Consider the following 16,336-nt stretch of genomic DNA (forward strand, 5'->3'; position numbering starts at 1 on the left):
TCTCTTAGTTTATTTTTTAATTTTCAATAGATTTATTGAACAATATGTAAATGGAATTTAAAATTAAAAAAAAAAAATAAAAATCACACTTACTTTTAGACCCAAAGCCTGACAAGTGACGAGGCTTGGGGCCAAATGCAGAATGGACCCAAGTCGACCCAAAATCATCTCTTCCGAAAACCCGCTCGAGCTGACCCAAATCTGAAAATTCTGGTTTCAACAGAGCCCAACAGGTGGGGGTAAAATGGTCTTTTCTTACCTGGATTTTCATTTTCCTTGCCATCCCATTCAAAAGATTAATAGATTAATCTATAATTGCTTAATGATAAAGATTTTTACCACTGCTCATACCTTATATATGAGTAATGTTTAGGGTGAATAACAATATAAAAATTATAAAAATAAATAAACTCAAACAAAGGAATCCATCTCAACCAATATAGATAGATAGGACACCCAGTGAGACAGCACTCCAGGGAACCATACTAACAAAATGTCAACATTAAAATTTTATAAGCAACAATTTGATATAGTTATCAGTAGTATCATTCTCTGCAGTCTATCTCGAAAAATTGCATCACCAAAAGCTGCAAAAATCTAAAACAGGCATACCCAAAGGCCATTATCGAAACAAGGAAAAAGTTTTTGAGGTTCTTCACTTAAGCCGCAGCACCAGCACCCTTGCCTTTCTTCCTCTGAATCTTCCTCGTGTAGAACTCCAACTCCTTGCCTTCCAAAATGTATCTACCAAAAGAATGAGAATACACAAACCAAAGTAAAACATACTGAACAGGGAGTAACAAGGGCAATGCACTACAAATTTTTTGGCCTAGCTTAAGCTTACCCATCGGCTCTCCCACATTGACCGGGACGAGAGGAAATGCAGGCCAGCAACCTACCAGAACTGAACTGCTCCTCAATGTGGGGATCAAGTTTACGATCTGCTTGACGCTTCTCAAGCTTCCTCAGGACATGGCTACTCTTCTTAGTTTCCTCAACTGGAGCTTCTCCCTCCTGCTAGCCATTACCAAAAATATTATTATCAAATAAGAAAGTCAATTGGCAGCAAACGATTTCACTACTTTGGGGGAATATAGAATAACTATACCATAAGCAAGTAGGGAAGAAACATTCAAGAATAAAGTCAGGCAGCAGAAAAATGAGAAGAGGAAATTACATTATCATTGTCAATTTTTTTAGTTAGTCTAAAAACTAGGTCATTTAAACTTGATGAAATTGCTCAGTCCATTCACGATGCCAGTAAGATTGAAAATTCTAACAACCAAAACAAGTTTAGGTTAAATAACTAAATAATAAACAAAATAAAGCTGAGTTGCTCAAATATCAATAATCTCGGAGAGACAATGCAGGGCAAAAACAAATAGTCAGTTATTGAATCCACATTAAACAGTGAGAGCAGATCAATATGGGGAAAGAAGAGAATGCACTGGAGTATAAGCCAGGTCATATTCAGGATATTTGTCCCATAAGAGACATCTTTTAAATTTCAGTATGAAACATTATCTAACAAAAAAAGCTTCGTACTCATGGGAAAATTTTGGTGAGGAAGGAACTAGTGAGATAAACAGGACAGCTAATAGAGTACAAAAAGGTAACAGATACATAATTACAAATTTATAAACCTAAATAATAACATAAGCAATCATGCTCATGCAAACAAACTTCTGAAACAGTAAAGCTACTAAAGAAAGTGACAATACTCAGAAAGCTAAATTAAAGCTGTGATGTAGAATATCTAATGGGAATCGAAGAAAAATAAACTCATTCTCATTAATAAGTAAAACATCCACAGCCCACATTAAGTCAAAGTATCTAATCTATACTGATTTCAGGAGGTTTAGTTTTCAATTCAGATCAGTTTCAGGTAGACAGTGCCAGCTGAAGTGGGTCCATCTAAAATTCTTGACTGAACAATAACTAACCTGAAGCCTATTATTCACCAGCTCCAGGTTTCTATATTATAACAATTTTTTCAAAAGAAAAAAAAATATATAACAACTTTCTACAAGCATTTGCAAAGAGCAGTCAAAAGAAAACAGAACCTCCAATCATCATTAAAATTTACGTATAGATAATGGCAATAGAAAATATTTTCAATTAATATCACCTCAGTAGTTTCCTTCTTAGCTGCTGCCTTCTTCTTCCTACCAATATCTACACCATAATGCTGGAGGTACCACTGCTTAAATGGGGCTGCATCCACCTGAACAATTGCACTCTTCACTAGAGTTTGCGTCCTGACAAGTTCATTGTTTGAAGCATTGTAAACGACATCAAGAATACGAGTTTTACGAGTGACAGCCTCGCTACCCCATGAGTAATTCCCAGTGTCCAATCTAAGGGCCCTCCATTTCACATTGCCTCCTCTAACACGTACTCTCCTTACTGTTTTGTTGCTTGAGAGCTTAGTGTTTGCAGGCTGGCGACCAAGTTCATACCTTCAAAACAAAGTGAGCAAATAAGCATGAAGCATAGAACTGAACTGAGAAATTACAACAAATCCGCAGCCCCAGCATTATACACATACACAAGGTCCAGTTAAAATAGGTTCATCATCTTAACAACCCAATGGAAGTGAGCCTAATAAAAATTTCAAAGGCAATATAACCAAACCACATGTTCACCCTCATTAATAATCTTCTCTCTATTCACCCTTGTTTCTCTTTTCGTTTCTTGCAACTGATTAATACAAAATTTTTGGGTGGGCTTATCTAAGAGAGCAAATTCAACACAATCCATTCAAAATAACTCAAGCCATTTTCCAGAATCAATCTTTTTAGTAAAATATTCAACAGAGAGCTCTACATTTTGAAAATGTTGACCATTCCTGACCAGATACTGACAACTCTAACCTTCCAGTTCACAGTCATAATATGCTGACAAAAACTCACAATGATGAAGTAAACATTCAGTAAAGCAAGAAGATTGAATAGCAGATGACTCAGGAAAAGGGAACTAAACTGAGAAAGAAAAAAAACAAGAGAACTATTGGAAACATACATACACAAACACACATTATTTAAAGCTTGCAAGCTTGAGATTCAAAAAGCTTAGGTGTTATTTGGATACACTTTTTTGCTTTCCGTTTTTGAAAACAAAAAATGATTGCTTTTCCTTTTTAAAAAACAAAAAATGATATTAAATCCTATATAAATGTAAGAATTCTTTGAGACTCACCATGGAAGATAATGAATTTTAAAAACCGCTTAAAAAATTGAGGTATTAAAATAAATTACCACAAATTTTAAAATTTTTTAAGTAATTTCAGGACATAAGATAAGTCCATACTTTTTATATAAGAATTACTATAGTAAAATGATAGTAAATCCTATATAAATGTAAGAATTCTTTGAGACTCACTGTAAGAAGATAATTAAAAAATTTTAAGTAATTTAAGGACATAAGGTCAGTCCATACTTTTCATATAAGAATTACCACATTTTATATAGAAGTTACTATATTTTCTAATTTTAAAAACAGAAAACAAGAAACGTATCCAAACAAGCACTTAGTTCCCTTCTCCAATAAAATAATTAAAAAATAAATTAAACTGTAAAACAAAAATATTGCCCACAAGCACTACTCTAATTTCGAAGGGACAAAATGTAAAATCCCAGATGCCCCTATGTATAGTAAGATCAAAAATCATAAGCAGTTTGTTGATTATATTGCTTAATTTTATCCAGGAATTGATTCAGAAGGTAGCTGCCTTCCACAAGAGGAAGAGTTGAATAACTTAGCATTAGATAATACAACTTGCTGTAACTTGGCTTCAGAAGGTGGAAAACCATACCAGAAGCACTGACTAACAATGAAAAACAATTGTTCAATAGAACAGACTAAGACATTTTTGATTGAGCATGTAACATGCACAAACCTTCAGACAAAACAAACAATTAGCAATAGCCAAAAGAAATCAAATATTTTTTTCCTTTCAATCTATCAATAGAACCCCATATCCTGCAAATAAAATCCCTACAATGGGAAGTGTACGGTCCAAGTTACGACATCTAAAGCATCCAAAAGATTTTCTAGGCGTGCTTTGAGAACCATTGGCCAAAAGGCTAGAAAAACCCCAAAACAGGGCTTGATGGTTGAAGAAACGTCATCTGATGGCACTAATATAATGCTGTAGGGCATTATTTGAATCTGAATTTTCTACATCTGGCAATAAGAACATCTCCAAACAAATCACCTCTTACAGCAGTGTAGGATACAAGAAAGTGAATGGTTCCACTAAGTCTGGTATATCATCCTAAGCAAAAAACTAAATTGTAAACTGAGTTGTAACATAAAATAAATGCCATCTCTCATGTTGTCAAAGTACTGAAATATGGGATCTTATTATGGATGGATCAACTGTCATAATGACATTGGACACCCGTACCAAAGAGACGGACCCAATGCTCTTTCACAGGTTCCATGATGAATTATGCATCTTTAACCTGTAATTTTCCAGAATTCGTAGTGCATCCATCTCCCAAATACTTAGAACGAAGGATGATAGCATACAAAAGGGCGTCAATATTTTCTAATTTGGATGGCCCAACCTTGGATCTAAAATCCATATAGACAGCATGAAGGTGGGGTTGTGTTGTATCCACAAATAAGACAACCAAAATGAAAACTTAACTTTAGATCATATTCATCTCCCACTTTATTTAAGTAAAAAAAAAAAACAAACAAACAAAAACCAAATATCTGTAGCTGCGAAAATGAAATGAACTCAAAGAAACTGTTAGTCTCTATAATATATATATATATATATATAGGAACCCAAAATGTAAATCTCACTGAAGATTTCATCCCTTAATGACATTTTACAAATATCAAAAAACAATGCACCGTTTGGTAGCTGGGAAATAAACAGAACTAAACAAATATCTCGGCACTATTTCTAGCCTAACTTTTAATCCCCTCATGACATTCTACAAATAAACAGAAACAATGCACCATTTGGTAGCTATGCAGGAAAATCAAAGAAATCAAACACAACAAAATAAAAAATATCCCTGCGACAATGCTCAGTTAGGAAGGAGAAAAAAAAAACATTATTCAATTTTCCTTATGTTTCGAGAGTTTCCTGAGCAACCAAACAAAGGGGCTTACTTGCGCTTCTTCCTCCAAGCCTTCTTCTTGCCACCAGTGGCGCGCCTCTTGTGCATGGAATCACGAGAAATTCCTGGCGAGAAAACAAAAGAAAATCCATGAGAGAAAAGAGGATCGAAGACGGAGGAGAACTAGGGTTTAGGGTTCGTACCCATCTTTGCAGAGCGGCGAAGACACCCACGGCCACGGCTTCGGAGCCCTCTATTGTCCTCTCCTCATTTATATATGTATAAAACCCTATATCTCAATGAGGGTATATTAGTCATTTACCACAATTTTATTGCCAATTTATTTTTGTTTTGCTTATTTTTATTTATTTATTTTGCTAGATTTTTGTTAATGAGTCCATACCATCACCAGAGAAAAAGCATATTTTGTTGATGTTCCATTACAATTTCGGCTAAATTTACATATATAATGGAAAATATAAAAAAGTATACAACAAAAACTTGGATTTTTTTATAAAATTACAATGAATTTAAAAGTAATTTTTTAAAAAAATATTTGATTAAAAATAATGAAATAATTCCCAAATCGAAAATGTAACCCATCCTATGTTTTTTTTGTGAAAAAATGACTCATTTTTTTTATATAAATGTCATTTTTTATTTCAAGCATTACATTAAGGTTATTTTTACAAAAATATTACGATGATATTTCATCTAAATGATGCCAAAAAATGGTGGGAGATTAAATTTCAAAAATTAGGTTTGAGAGGCCTTTTAATCAAATAAACCTTTTTTAAAATTCAGCATATTGAAAAATATTTTCAAATTTATGACAATTTAAGAGATACCTTTCATAATTTTTATTTCAATCACACATTAAAAAAATATAAATTTTGTAAAACAATAAAAATATACTTCCAAAAGACATCTTTAGTATAAATTCAACTTTTTTTTTTTTTCAATACAATGAGACAAAAATTATAAAAGATGTCTTTTCAAAAGATCCCTTTCATATAAATTTAATTTTATGAAATCATAGAAAATGCCAAAAAAATATAATAAAATTTCATTTATAGATCTCCAGAGCCAATTATTAAAAAGGAAAAATAAAGGAGAAAAATGCAGTTATCTACAAAACTGATTCCATAAATCAACACTAGCTGTTCAAAGCTTCTCTGCTGCTTTGTTTTCCTAAAGGCCTTTCCACTGAGAACCTTATGTAGAACACAACAATGATCCTGAGAAACACACACCTGTTACAAAGGATGTATGGAATTAAACCATGGAAAACCATTGAACGGAAATCTGAGAATTAGAAGGGCACATAATCTCTATATTATGTTAGGCCTCTCTTTTTTCCGGGTTCAACCAATAAAGAGTAGAACCAAGAAAAACTTTCATGTAGTTAGTCATTCACTTTCAGATTGGGAAAAGTATCTCTGGGTATCAAAGCGCTGATTCCTGGAGACTGACTGATGTGGTCCAGGAGCCATTCCACCGGTCATGGGAGCGAATGCTGCAAAAGAATATGAAGGTGTGAGAAATATGTCCACCACAAACCAGATTTCAGAAAGACTCACCATAAAAGGATGAGACCCTATTTAAAAATATTCTTCAAAATAATTCTGGAAATTCAGTTTCTAAAAACAGTTTTATGTTGTTTTCATATACAAAATTTTGTTTGAGAACTCAATTATAAGAATCAGTTTTCTCAGCCTATTTTCTGTGAAGATACTATGTACATATCTTGAATCCAAAGCCTGCAACCTTCTTTATGTTTCCAATTGTTTCCATATTCAGTCTACAAAACAACACTAAAAATACCTTAAATTTGCTCTTAAAAATCAACTTGTATCCATAAAAAATTCTCAAAAGATTGTTTTCAATAAAAATTTTGCTAAATGTGTTTTTTAAGTTGGAAAACTATTTTCTGTCCTAAAAAATAGAAAATCGTTTCTTAAAAGCAGTTGTCAAATAGACCTGATTAACTAGAACAAAAGGCCATTAATCCAAGGCATACTTAAAGGTCACAGGAAACGAAAAACTTCCAGAGTGTTCCTTTGTGTGTGTGTGTGTGTGTGTGTGTGTGTGTAAATAGAGATGAGTATATTTGTGGATATGAGGTTCATGAAAGGGTGATTTCAATTTTTCACTAGCCTTTCTGGTGGTAGTTCCATTTTCTATGAAGGTTCAATTGTAAGCATTCAATTATTCTAGAGACCACCATCAACTGTTCCATTTCCATGGGGCTTCCAGACCATCCTTAAGGGTTCTTTCCCAAGGATAGGTGTGTGATGAATTCCTACTAATACAGGGTCTTACATGATGATCAATTAGAAAACAAAAAAATAAATCCCCAAAAAACATAAAATCAACCCCACACATCAAAACCAACCTTTTTCTCTCATTCTTCTCTCTCTGTCATATTCAAACTTATCTCGAATTTGGCTGACCCTTTCCCAGGAATCACCTTGGCTATTCCTTCCCAATTCCTGGCCCTGCATTCAAAATCCAGTCATGTTTAATAACCACTTATATATACATACACCACAATATAAAGATTTTTCCAAAATTTTATAATAAAAGGTAGTATGTGACCCAACCCTTAGTGCAATTGAATTTAGAAAACTAAGTTGATAGTAAACGAACAGAATCTGAGAAGGGTTCAGAGGTGCCAGCTAGCAGCTGCTGGTAAAGTTACTTCATGTTTATACCAGAAACTTAGAATCTAGTCACCACCTCCGTAAGGATTTGATGGGTTTTTATTGATTCAGAGGTGCATCACTTCATGTTAAGTAAGCATATTGTCAATTTTGAACCAAAAAATTAGAAGGAATGACATGGAAATGTCAGAAACTGCAACTTCGGAAAAAAAGAATGCCCTACAACGTGCATATACATGTCCGATATGCACCCATATCCAAGTGTTTAACATAGCAAAAAAATGCTGAACTAGTGAGTGTCATTTATCAATAAAGTTGCTATAGAGGCCTTGAAATTATGGAGAATTCACTCCCCATGCATGGGTTCAGATATAAGCATCGGATGCAGGCATGTGCCTAGGTGTTTGATCCTTCACAACTCAAATTTTAGGATATGAGGATTCAGTTAAAAAGCATCTAAAAAATAGGTATGGATAATCAAATATGGCATAATAAAAGAAAAATCAATTAAAAATAGATTAGAAGTGAATATATCCTTTTAAAAATCTTTTTTTTCCCTCTTATCCCCAAAATATTCTTACAAAAATTCACTCTTCAGCTAGCTCTTATTTTTCTCTAATGTGATTATTACTAAGAAAGTTGAAAGAATAAGGATATCAATGAAAAAAACAAATAGCCACACCTAAAGTAAAACAAAAGTATCCGAAAAGGGTTTCATACCCACACCCATATCATGTCATGTCAACACTTGACGTTGGGTGAAATTTAAGGATCCAGGTATCATAGCCTTCCATACAACATAGAAATGGTGATATACATGTAAAAGTAGCCATAACATACATTATTTCCTAGTTGCACTTGAATACAAAAGTGGCAACCTCACAAGTAACAATAATTCATTATCTCCTTAATTGTTTTACTGCTTCCCAATAATGCAACTACTAGAAAAGAAACATGCATTTGGCCAATTTCAAATACAGGGTCTCATGCGATTTCAACTTAGTTGGTCTATAAAATTGTTGTTTAACTCGCATAAATTATAGGATTCCAACTAAATCAAAAGATAAAAATAAGAATATGCAATTGAAGTGAATATATACATTAGCTTAAATATGAATTTCAGCTTATATAAATCCAAATATACGCCCTGCTGATATCCCTAACAGCTGTTTATCAGAATAATTACAAAGCAATTTGTTCTCTTTGATAGGCAAATAAAGTGTTGTATACATGACTTCAGACAAAGCAAAGAAGAGTGAGAGAGAGATGTATGGAATTGAAGGAAACTTCAAGTAGCTAAGACATTTATTCTTAAGGAGGGGGGAGTTGGAGCCTGCATTTCTCTAGACCCTTCAATGATTGAGAGGTGGACAGATTCTTATTGAGTCTCAATGGGAAGAGTGTTCAGCGGGATGAGGAGGATAGGGTGCTTTGGACGGAGACTAAGTGCGGGAAATTTTCATTTAAATTCCTCTACAAAGCCTTAGAACCAGGCTCTACAATTTCCTTCCCATCGAATATCATTTGGAAGTCTTGTGCGCAGCCCAAAGTGAGTTTTTTTGGGTGGGAAGCAACATGGGGAAGAGCTCTTACTTTGGATCAAATTCAGAAAAGAGGATGGTTGTTAGCGAATAGATGCTACATTTTCCAAATGCATGAAGAATCGATAGATCACATCCTTCTCCATTGTGCCAAGACAAGGACTTTATGGGAGATGTTTTTCACTCTCTTTGGGGTGCAGTGGGTGCTGCCTTCATCAGTTAGGGCAACACTTTTGGGATGGAATGGGTCCTTTATGGGAAAGAAGAAGAAGGGAGTTTGGAGGGTAGGCCCCTTATGCATTTTTTGGACGGTTTGAAATGCAAGGAACGGAATTGCGTTTGAAGAAGATGTGTGTTGTCCATCCAAAGACTTAAAAGTTCTTTTGTTTGTTTTCTTTGGTCAGAGACAAAATTGTTTATAAAATATGGTCCTTCGACATTAGTTGGTTTCATTGATTGGTTGGGCTCTCATTGAGGGTGGGGTCTTTTTTTGTACCTCCTTGTTGACAGTTGTTTTTGTTCCAGCTAGGTGGGGGTTGGCGTATCTTTTTTGTTTACTTCGAGTCGCCATTTTGGTGCCTCTTTTTAATATATTTTTAGCTCTCTTTACTCATCAAAAAAAAAAAAAAAAATATATATATATATATATATATATATATATATCCTTAAGAAGGAGACATTTATCTTAAGAGGAAGTTAACCTTTTCTTTTTGGGAGATGGCTTTTCACGGCTAAATGAATGCTGCATTTTCAGAATGACCAGATCAAAGAGAAAGCATATAAATACTTATATATATTGCAACCTTAGGGGACTACATATTTGTATAGTGGAGATCTAATTGGGTGTTTGGTAAAACTTAATACTTATCACTTAATGACTTAAGTTGACTTTAAATTAAATTGTTCTTAAATTGTTGACTTAAAACTTATTACTTATTTTTTACTTCAATTATTAAGGTTGTTTGGTAAAGTTAACTTAAAATTTATTCTAAATCATCAAACTGACATATTTACTTTCATTAATTTTAAATAATATTTATATTTTCCCTAATCTTAAGAAATAAAATTTTTTGTTAAATACTCATATTTAAAGTATTATATATACATAAGATAACTAAAAAAATATTTACTATAAAAGATAAGTTATGAATGTAGAGTCATAGCTGTAAAATATACTTTCACTAAACATGGGTAAATGAGGCAAAAGATATTTGACATTAAGAATAAGTTAACTATTTTGACTTAATACCTAAAGTTATTTTTTGACTTTAAGTTGTGATATTAAGTTATTTTACTAACCATGTGTAATCAACTTAATGACTTAAATTAAGTCATTAAGTCATATTAAGACATTAAATTAATTTATCAAACACGCTTTTAAGTTTTATAATAAGTTAAGTAATAGAGAACTTAAGTTGTATTGCAACATATTCATGGACACTTAGGTGGTGTTTTTTTTTTTGGCTTTTTACTAAAAACTATTTAGTTTTAGAATTTAGGTTGTTTGTTTTTTTACTTTTTCATGACTTATTATAAACTTTTTACTAAATAGAAAAAGCCAAAATATGTGGCTTTTTCTAAATAGAAAAAATAACACAATGGTTTTTTTTACTTTTTAATACTTAATAGAAATAAAATACTACAAAAACAAACAACCTAATATTTAATACTATTAAGTATTAAGGTTCTATTTAGAATTAAGTAAAAAAACAAACACCACCTTAGACTCTATTTGGTAACTGTTTTTTAAAATGGTTCTAAAAAACAATTCTTGAACATTGTTCTCTGATGTTTTGTAGAACAAATGTCAATTTGGGAACTAAAAATGTAAACTTGTTTACTATGTTTTTAAATATGTTTTAAAAATAACTTTTAATCATTTTCCATATTTGTATAATTATTTTTTAAAACAACCCTTAGAAAACAATTAACAACAACTAAAAGATGTTACTATTTTTAAGAACAAAAAATTGTTTCTTGTTTTCTAATTGTCAAATGTGTTTTCTTGCTTTTTTATTTGGGAGAACATAAGATAATTTTTAAAAAAAAATTACCAACAAGGCCTTAAAATCGGCCTTAGATGGGTCTAGTTGCTCATCTAGCAGTTAAGCTAGACTAGGATTCTAGAAAATTGCCTGTTCAGGATAAATTCACTAAGAATATTCTCTTGATGCAAATTTTCTGATCTATCTTTCAAGTATGTGTTTGTGGTTAGCTATAGATTATCAAAACTATCATGGTCAAAAACCTCTAGAAATCTCAATATGAATTAGTTCAGGTGATTAAATTAGGATCCTATCTTACTTACACTCAACCTGAAGTCGAAGTCTAAAAAATCGAAGACAACCAGAACTGTATGTAAGTCACTCAAATTGGTACCTTAATTTGTTTATCATGAGTCCACCTTCTCCTGGAACATAAAAAAAAAGGCTCATTAGAATTTAGGTATCTAATGTCTCAAATCACATAATGTCATTAGAACACAAATAAAATCTTGGAGACCAATAAAAAGAATAAGAAATCAACTGAATGTGTTTAAATGAAAATGGGACCAGAAAATAATTTAAAATGAGTAGAGATGTCCTCACACAAACATATTGGGTGAACATGGCATAGTCTGGCCATGAACCAGAAAAAAGAAAAGATTTTCTGAAAATGCAGAGAAAATCAAGTAATTGAAATAGATCCTTTAATCAATGTTCTTTTCTACATAAGAAAGTGCTAAAAACTCTGTTCTCTTTCTTTCTTTCTTTCTTTCTTTCTTTCTTTCTTTTTCTTTTTTTTTTTCTCTTTTGTAATTACAAATAGTTGCAAACTATCCAAGCACCCTTTGTCTATCAAATTCAAGGGAACTAATGATTCAAGAGAACATGAGATATATGTATATAATATTATAGAAATCAGCTGCGAAACCTGTATGGTGAAAAATCTAGATCATCATCTTCAGCAGATTCATAGTTTGCATGATCTTGGGCAAGTTTCTTGGAGTAGCCCTCATCCCAGTATAGCCTCTCCCAGTTTTCCCTAAGCTCCTGATATAGTTCCATATACCTTTTGCACCATGGCTCGTGCTCCTTTTGCAACAATAAGTAAAAGCACATTAAGATCCAAACATGGTAAAGCTCTATTAAAAGTCCAAACAAGAGATATAAGTCATACACATTTTTAAAACATGAAAACTTGAAATGTATTTAGCATTTGAAATGAGTCCGGTATCTACCCAAGTCTAGAAAAGAGTGATCAATGGAAGTCAAGCATACACTTAATGTTTAAACCAATGAAAGGGATTCGGCATATCTCAAACTACCACTCCAAAGGTAACCCAAAATTTCAGGAGTCTAGCTATATCCCTATCCAGTGTGTACCATATGGGACAAATTTGTTCAAATGGATACTTTTAAGTCTTGTTCCATAGAAAGGAGTTCCCTAATACAATAAATAAATTTGCATCCGTACGACAAAGTAACATGCTTTTTACTATACATCCCATCCTCACTCCACTTTCCAATTCAAGGCAACAAGCAGATTCACAAGAAAAAAGCAACTAAAAATCAACATTTCTCCGAGGCCTAAGGCGTAACCATTCCTTAGCTATGGTGCCTCTCCTACCAAGAAGTGTGCCTTATTAGAGAGATATGCTTTGTGTATTTTTTCCTAAACTTTTGTTATTGAAATTTTATACTGTACATTGAAATTTTATATAATTGCACTGGTTTTTTTTGTTGGATTCTTTTTTTAAATGCTTGAAATTTTTGCTGCTTAGATTGAATTTTGAATCATATTTTATAAAATTAACATGCACCCTAGGTTGTGCTCCACTTTACTTCGGTGCATATCTTTGCTTAGGCCTAAGGAGACATTTGTGCCTTAAGTGCGCTTGTGCCTTTCAAAACTACAAGGAAGCCTCCCACATGGGCTTCATGCATCATGATTCTTGACAATGCCACTGAAGAATTCAGGCATTAGATATGAAGCTCTCCTCAACCCATTTTTACTTTGTATGCCACTCTGTAGAAGATTCCTGAAAAGATATTATGTTCATTTCCTAACTTTCATGCCATTTTCCAGAAGCATTCGTCAAACAAAACAAGGGTGAAGAATGAATCATCCCCAAACATATGCCATCATGCCAGTTCCACTTACTATGACTCTTGCTTGTTGCCTGAACTTTGCCAAACGGTTGCAGAGAAAATTGATGGAAAAACAAAAGAAATTGAACCTTTTGTTTAATTTTGCTTTAGTTTCCAAAAAAATGAAATATCCAACTCAACTAAACAGTGGAGCTTTCCGCTTTCTCAAGGACCAACCAGTGGAATCAATCAAACCCCTAGGGGGAAAAGAGCAACCGCCTATTATTTGACAAGAAGATGAGCAACTCAAAATTTATTATTCTTGTTCCTCGTAAAGGAAGAAATGCTACCATAAAAGCCCTCTGTTAGGTTGCTGAGAAAGTCAAGAAAACGAAGAACAAAAATAGAATAAGAAAATTCAGCCTTCTAAAAAACATTCCTCTAGTTACTGAAATCGAAACACTCAATCCAACTAAACCAAATTCAATTTAGTTTCTTCTCCAACACTTTCCCAGCAACCAAACAGCAGAATCAAATCCCTAGAACGAAAATATTAAGAAGACAAAAACAAAACAAAAAGCACTCACCGATTCCTTTAGAACGAGGCGAGTCCGGCGCATGAACTGCTCTCGGAGCTGTTTCCGGCGCTTGTTTGGGATGTTATCTCTGGGAATCACGAACCTCTCTCTCGGGGGCACGTTATCTCCAATCTCGTGCATTTCGCCGTCGACCACCCACCACTCCGACTTCTCGTCGACCTTCCTCATCGTCGAGGCCGGGAACTTCGACCTTCTCCGGGGGCGCACCGGTGAGCCGGAGTCGGTCCTCGCGAACCGGAGCTGGAGAAGAGCGGAGCGGAGACAAGGGGTTGAGGCCTGGAGTCGCCTTGAGAGACGGAGCATGGTGAGGGTTGGGAGTACAGTGGGATCACTCTTTGAAAATTGCTATTGACAAATCAAGCCAAAGAATCTCGGCTTGAAAAATATGAAAACCGTCTTAATGATTTCGGATTTTTGCTTCCTTCAATCCAAACCATAACAATTTAAGTGAATCCACAAACCATAATAACCTAAGTGAATCCACGAGAAATAATAATAATAATAAAGAAATATAAAATTTTTCTTTTCAAGAATTGAGGAAAAAGAAAGTTAAATTAAAAAATAAAAAAATAAAAGGTTAAATACACTTAACCTTCTCAATTTTTAGCGTTTTTTACATTTTGTCTCCTCGTATTTAAAATCTAACATTTTACCTCTCGAACATATTAAAAAATAACATTTTACCCTTAATTATTCTATATGCATGTATGATTATTTTCTAAAATAGTTTTTAGAAAATAAACGAAATAACCAAAAAATATCATTTAAAAATATATTGTTTTTTGTTCTTAAATAGTTTTTATGTTAAATGCATTTTCTTTTTTTTATTATTATGAAAAATATAAAATTATTATCGAAAACAATCGTAAGACATACACTATAAAGAATGTGTTATCTCGTGATTCAACTCCAATATATCTCATAGTATTAGTATCACAAGCATATTCAACTCCAATGTATCTCATACGCCTTCAAAGATGTCTTATTCAACATAAATTTATAGTATACTAATCATTTAACCTTAGTGAAATATGTATGTAGAAAGTGAAAAAACCTTAGACACGATAATATGCACATCTATAGAACCTTTATCCAATTGGTTTAACAAAGAGCAACAATCGGCTAAAAAGCCAACTGAGTCGTTTCATGATTGAGAGCCATGACAATGTAAAATCAAAATAAATAAAAAATAAAAAGGGGAAAAAATGAAAATAAAAGCTCTACACAATGCCAACTATCATTGAAAACCTAGACAAAACCTAATATTTTGTCAAGCAACATTTTATCCCAAAGTACAAACCCTTGGTAAAATTATAGACGGATTACTCTTTTTTATATTTTTGTATGAAGCATTTGTTCAAATTTAGGTGAAACCAACTTTAAATCAATAACTTTGAAGTGTGTGGACCCCGCATTTCGGCTCATGCGTTTCCCACTTGATGGCGAGCTCGATTTTTGTTTTGAAAAATGGTTTTTTTTTATTGATTAGGAAAAATGACTTGGAGTCGCCACTTATTTTTGTTTTATTTTTAAAAGGGTAAACAAAATAAGAAAGAAAAACCCTAAGTGTGACTCCTTATTTTGGAAAAGGCGGTTTGCGAAAAACCGGGTCGGGTTCGGGGGTCAGGTTACTTATCGGGAAGGTACGGTACAGACCGTAGCACCCCTTTAAGTCCCTAAAATCGGGTCTCTACTAATAAAATGAAGCCGACGTGGCAATTGACGAGTAAATCAATGAATATCCTGAATGATCATGCACACATAAAAGTCGAGACATGCATAGACAATGATTAGAGGAAAATGGGTACATACCTGGGCAACGATCCATAAAGCGCTATCAAGAAGCGAGGTTAGTGAACAATGGATAGATATAATTATGCGCATATCAAGGAATAGAATAAATCAATCATACATGACAAATAAATCAGTCAAACAATCAATCAGTCGTGAAGTCACGTATGTAGGGCCCCCACCAAAGCCCGATTTATATTGCATGAATTAATCTCACGAATCCCATTATTTCGGAATTATGAAGATTCATCATTCTTGCTTGTGTAAAAATTAAAAGAAATTTAAAAATCGGAGTGGAATTAAAACTATTTGAGTGAAAACTGGATTCTTGGAACTTGTTTGAAAATTGGAGTCTTGGGAATTAAATTTAAGAATTGGAATCTTGGAAATTAAATTTGATAGAGATTAGCAAATTATTTGGGAATTAGAATTTCAAAAATTTTAATTTAAGAATTGGGATTTTTAGTGGATTGAATTCGAAAGAAAACATAATTTTGAAATTATTTGGGAAGTGGAAACTATGAAAGTTAATTTATAAAAAACAAATCATGAAAATTGGGACTTTGGAAATTAAAATTTGAAAGAAATTAGAAT

The 16,336-nt window shown here is 33.1% G+C and overlaps 2 protein-coding genes across 2 annotated transcripts; both read right to left on the reverse strand.

Annotated features, from left to right (window-relative positions):
• Positions 1-402: 402 nt before the first annotated feature.
• Positions 403-5,364, reverse strand: LOC117919370 (40S ribosomal protein S8). Its single transcript, XM_034836551.1, has 5 exons — positions 5,282-5,364; positions 5,131-5,203; positions 2,129-2,459; positions 845-1,014; positions 403-744 (listed from the first exon to the last, which is right to left on the reverse strand). Exons 1-5 carry the CDS (start codon positions 5,283-5,285, stop codon positions 660-662), a joined length of 663 nt encoding a protein of 220 aa, XP_034692442.1. The 5' UTR covers positions 5,286-5,364; the 3' UTR covers positions 403-659.
• An 807-nt stretch (positions 5,365-6,171) lies between these two features.
• On the reverse strand, positions 6,172-14,360 carry LOC117917477. The gene is made up of 5 exons (XM_034833772.1): positions 13,940-14,360; positions 12,196-12,356; positions 11,662-11,692; positions 7,474-7,576; positions 6,172-6,594 (listed from the first exon to the last, which is right to left on the reverse strand). Exons 1-5 carry the CDS (start codon positions 14,252-14,254, stop codon positions 6,488-6,490), a joined length of 717 nt encoding a protein of 238 aa, XP_034689663.1. The 5' UTR covers positions 14,255-14,360; the 3' UTR covers positions 6,172-6,487.
• Between the last annotated feature and the right edge of the window lie 1,976 nt (positions 14,361-16,336).

Source organism: Vitis riparia, chromosome 7, assembly GCF_004353265.1.
Source record: "Vitis riparia cultivar Riparia Gloire de Montpellier isolate 1030 chromosome 7, EGFV_Vit.rip_1.0, whole genome shotgun sequence".
Classification (NCBI taxonomy): Eukaryota; Viridiplantae; Streptophyta; class Magnoliopsida; order Vitales; family Vitaceae; genus Vitis; species Vitis riparia.

Bases quoted from the DNA above. Each gene is read 5' to 3' on its own strand.
- LOC117919370 (XM_034836551.1), bottom strand. The intron at 2,460-5,130 runs GTAAGCCCCTTT...TTTGTTTTGAAG, and splicing joins GCTTGGAGGAAGAAGCGCAA to GTATGAACTTGGTCGCCAGC. The intron at 745-844 runs GTAAGCTTAAGC...TTCTTTTGGTAG, and splicing joins CAATGTGGGAGAGCCGATGG to ATACATTTTGGAAGGCAAGG.
- LOC117917477 (XM_034833772.1), bottom strand. From the start codon at position 14,254: ATGCTCCGTCTCTCAAGGCGACTCCAGGCCTCAACCCCTTGTCTCCGC. The intron at 11,693-12,195 runs GTTTCGCAGCTG...TTTATGTTCCAG, and splicing joins CTAGATTTTTCACCATACAG to GAGAAGGTGGACTCATGATA. The intron at 6,595-7,473 runs GTTGGTTTTGAT...ATTCTTTTGCAG, and splicing joins GAGAAGAATGAGAGAAAAAG to CATTCGCTCCCATGACCGGT.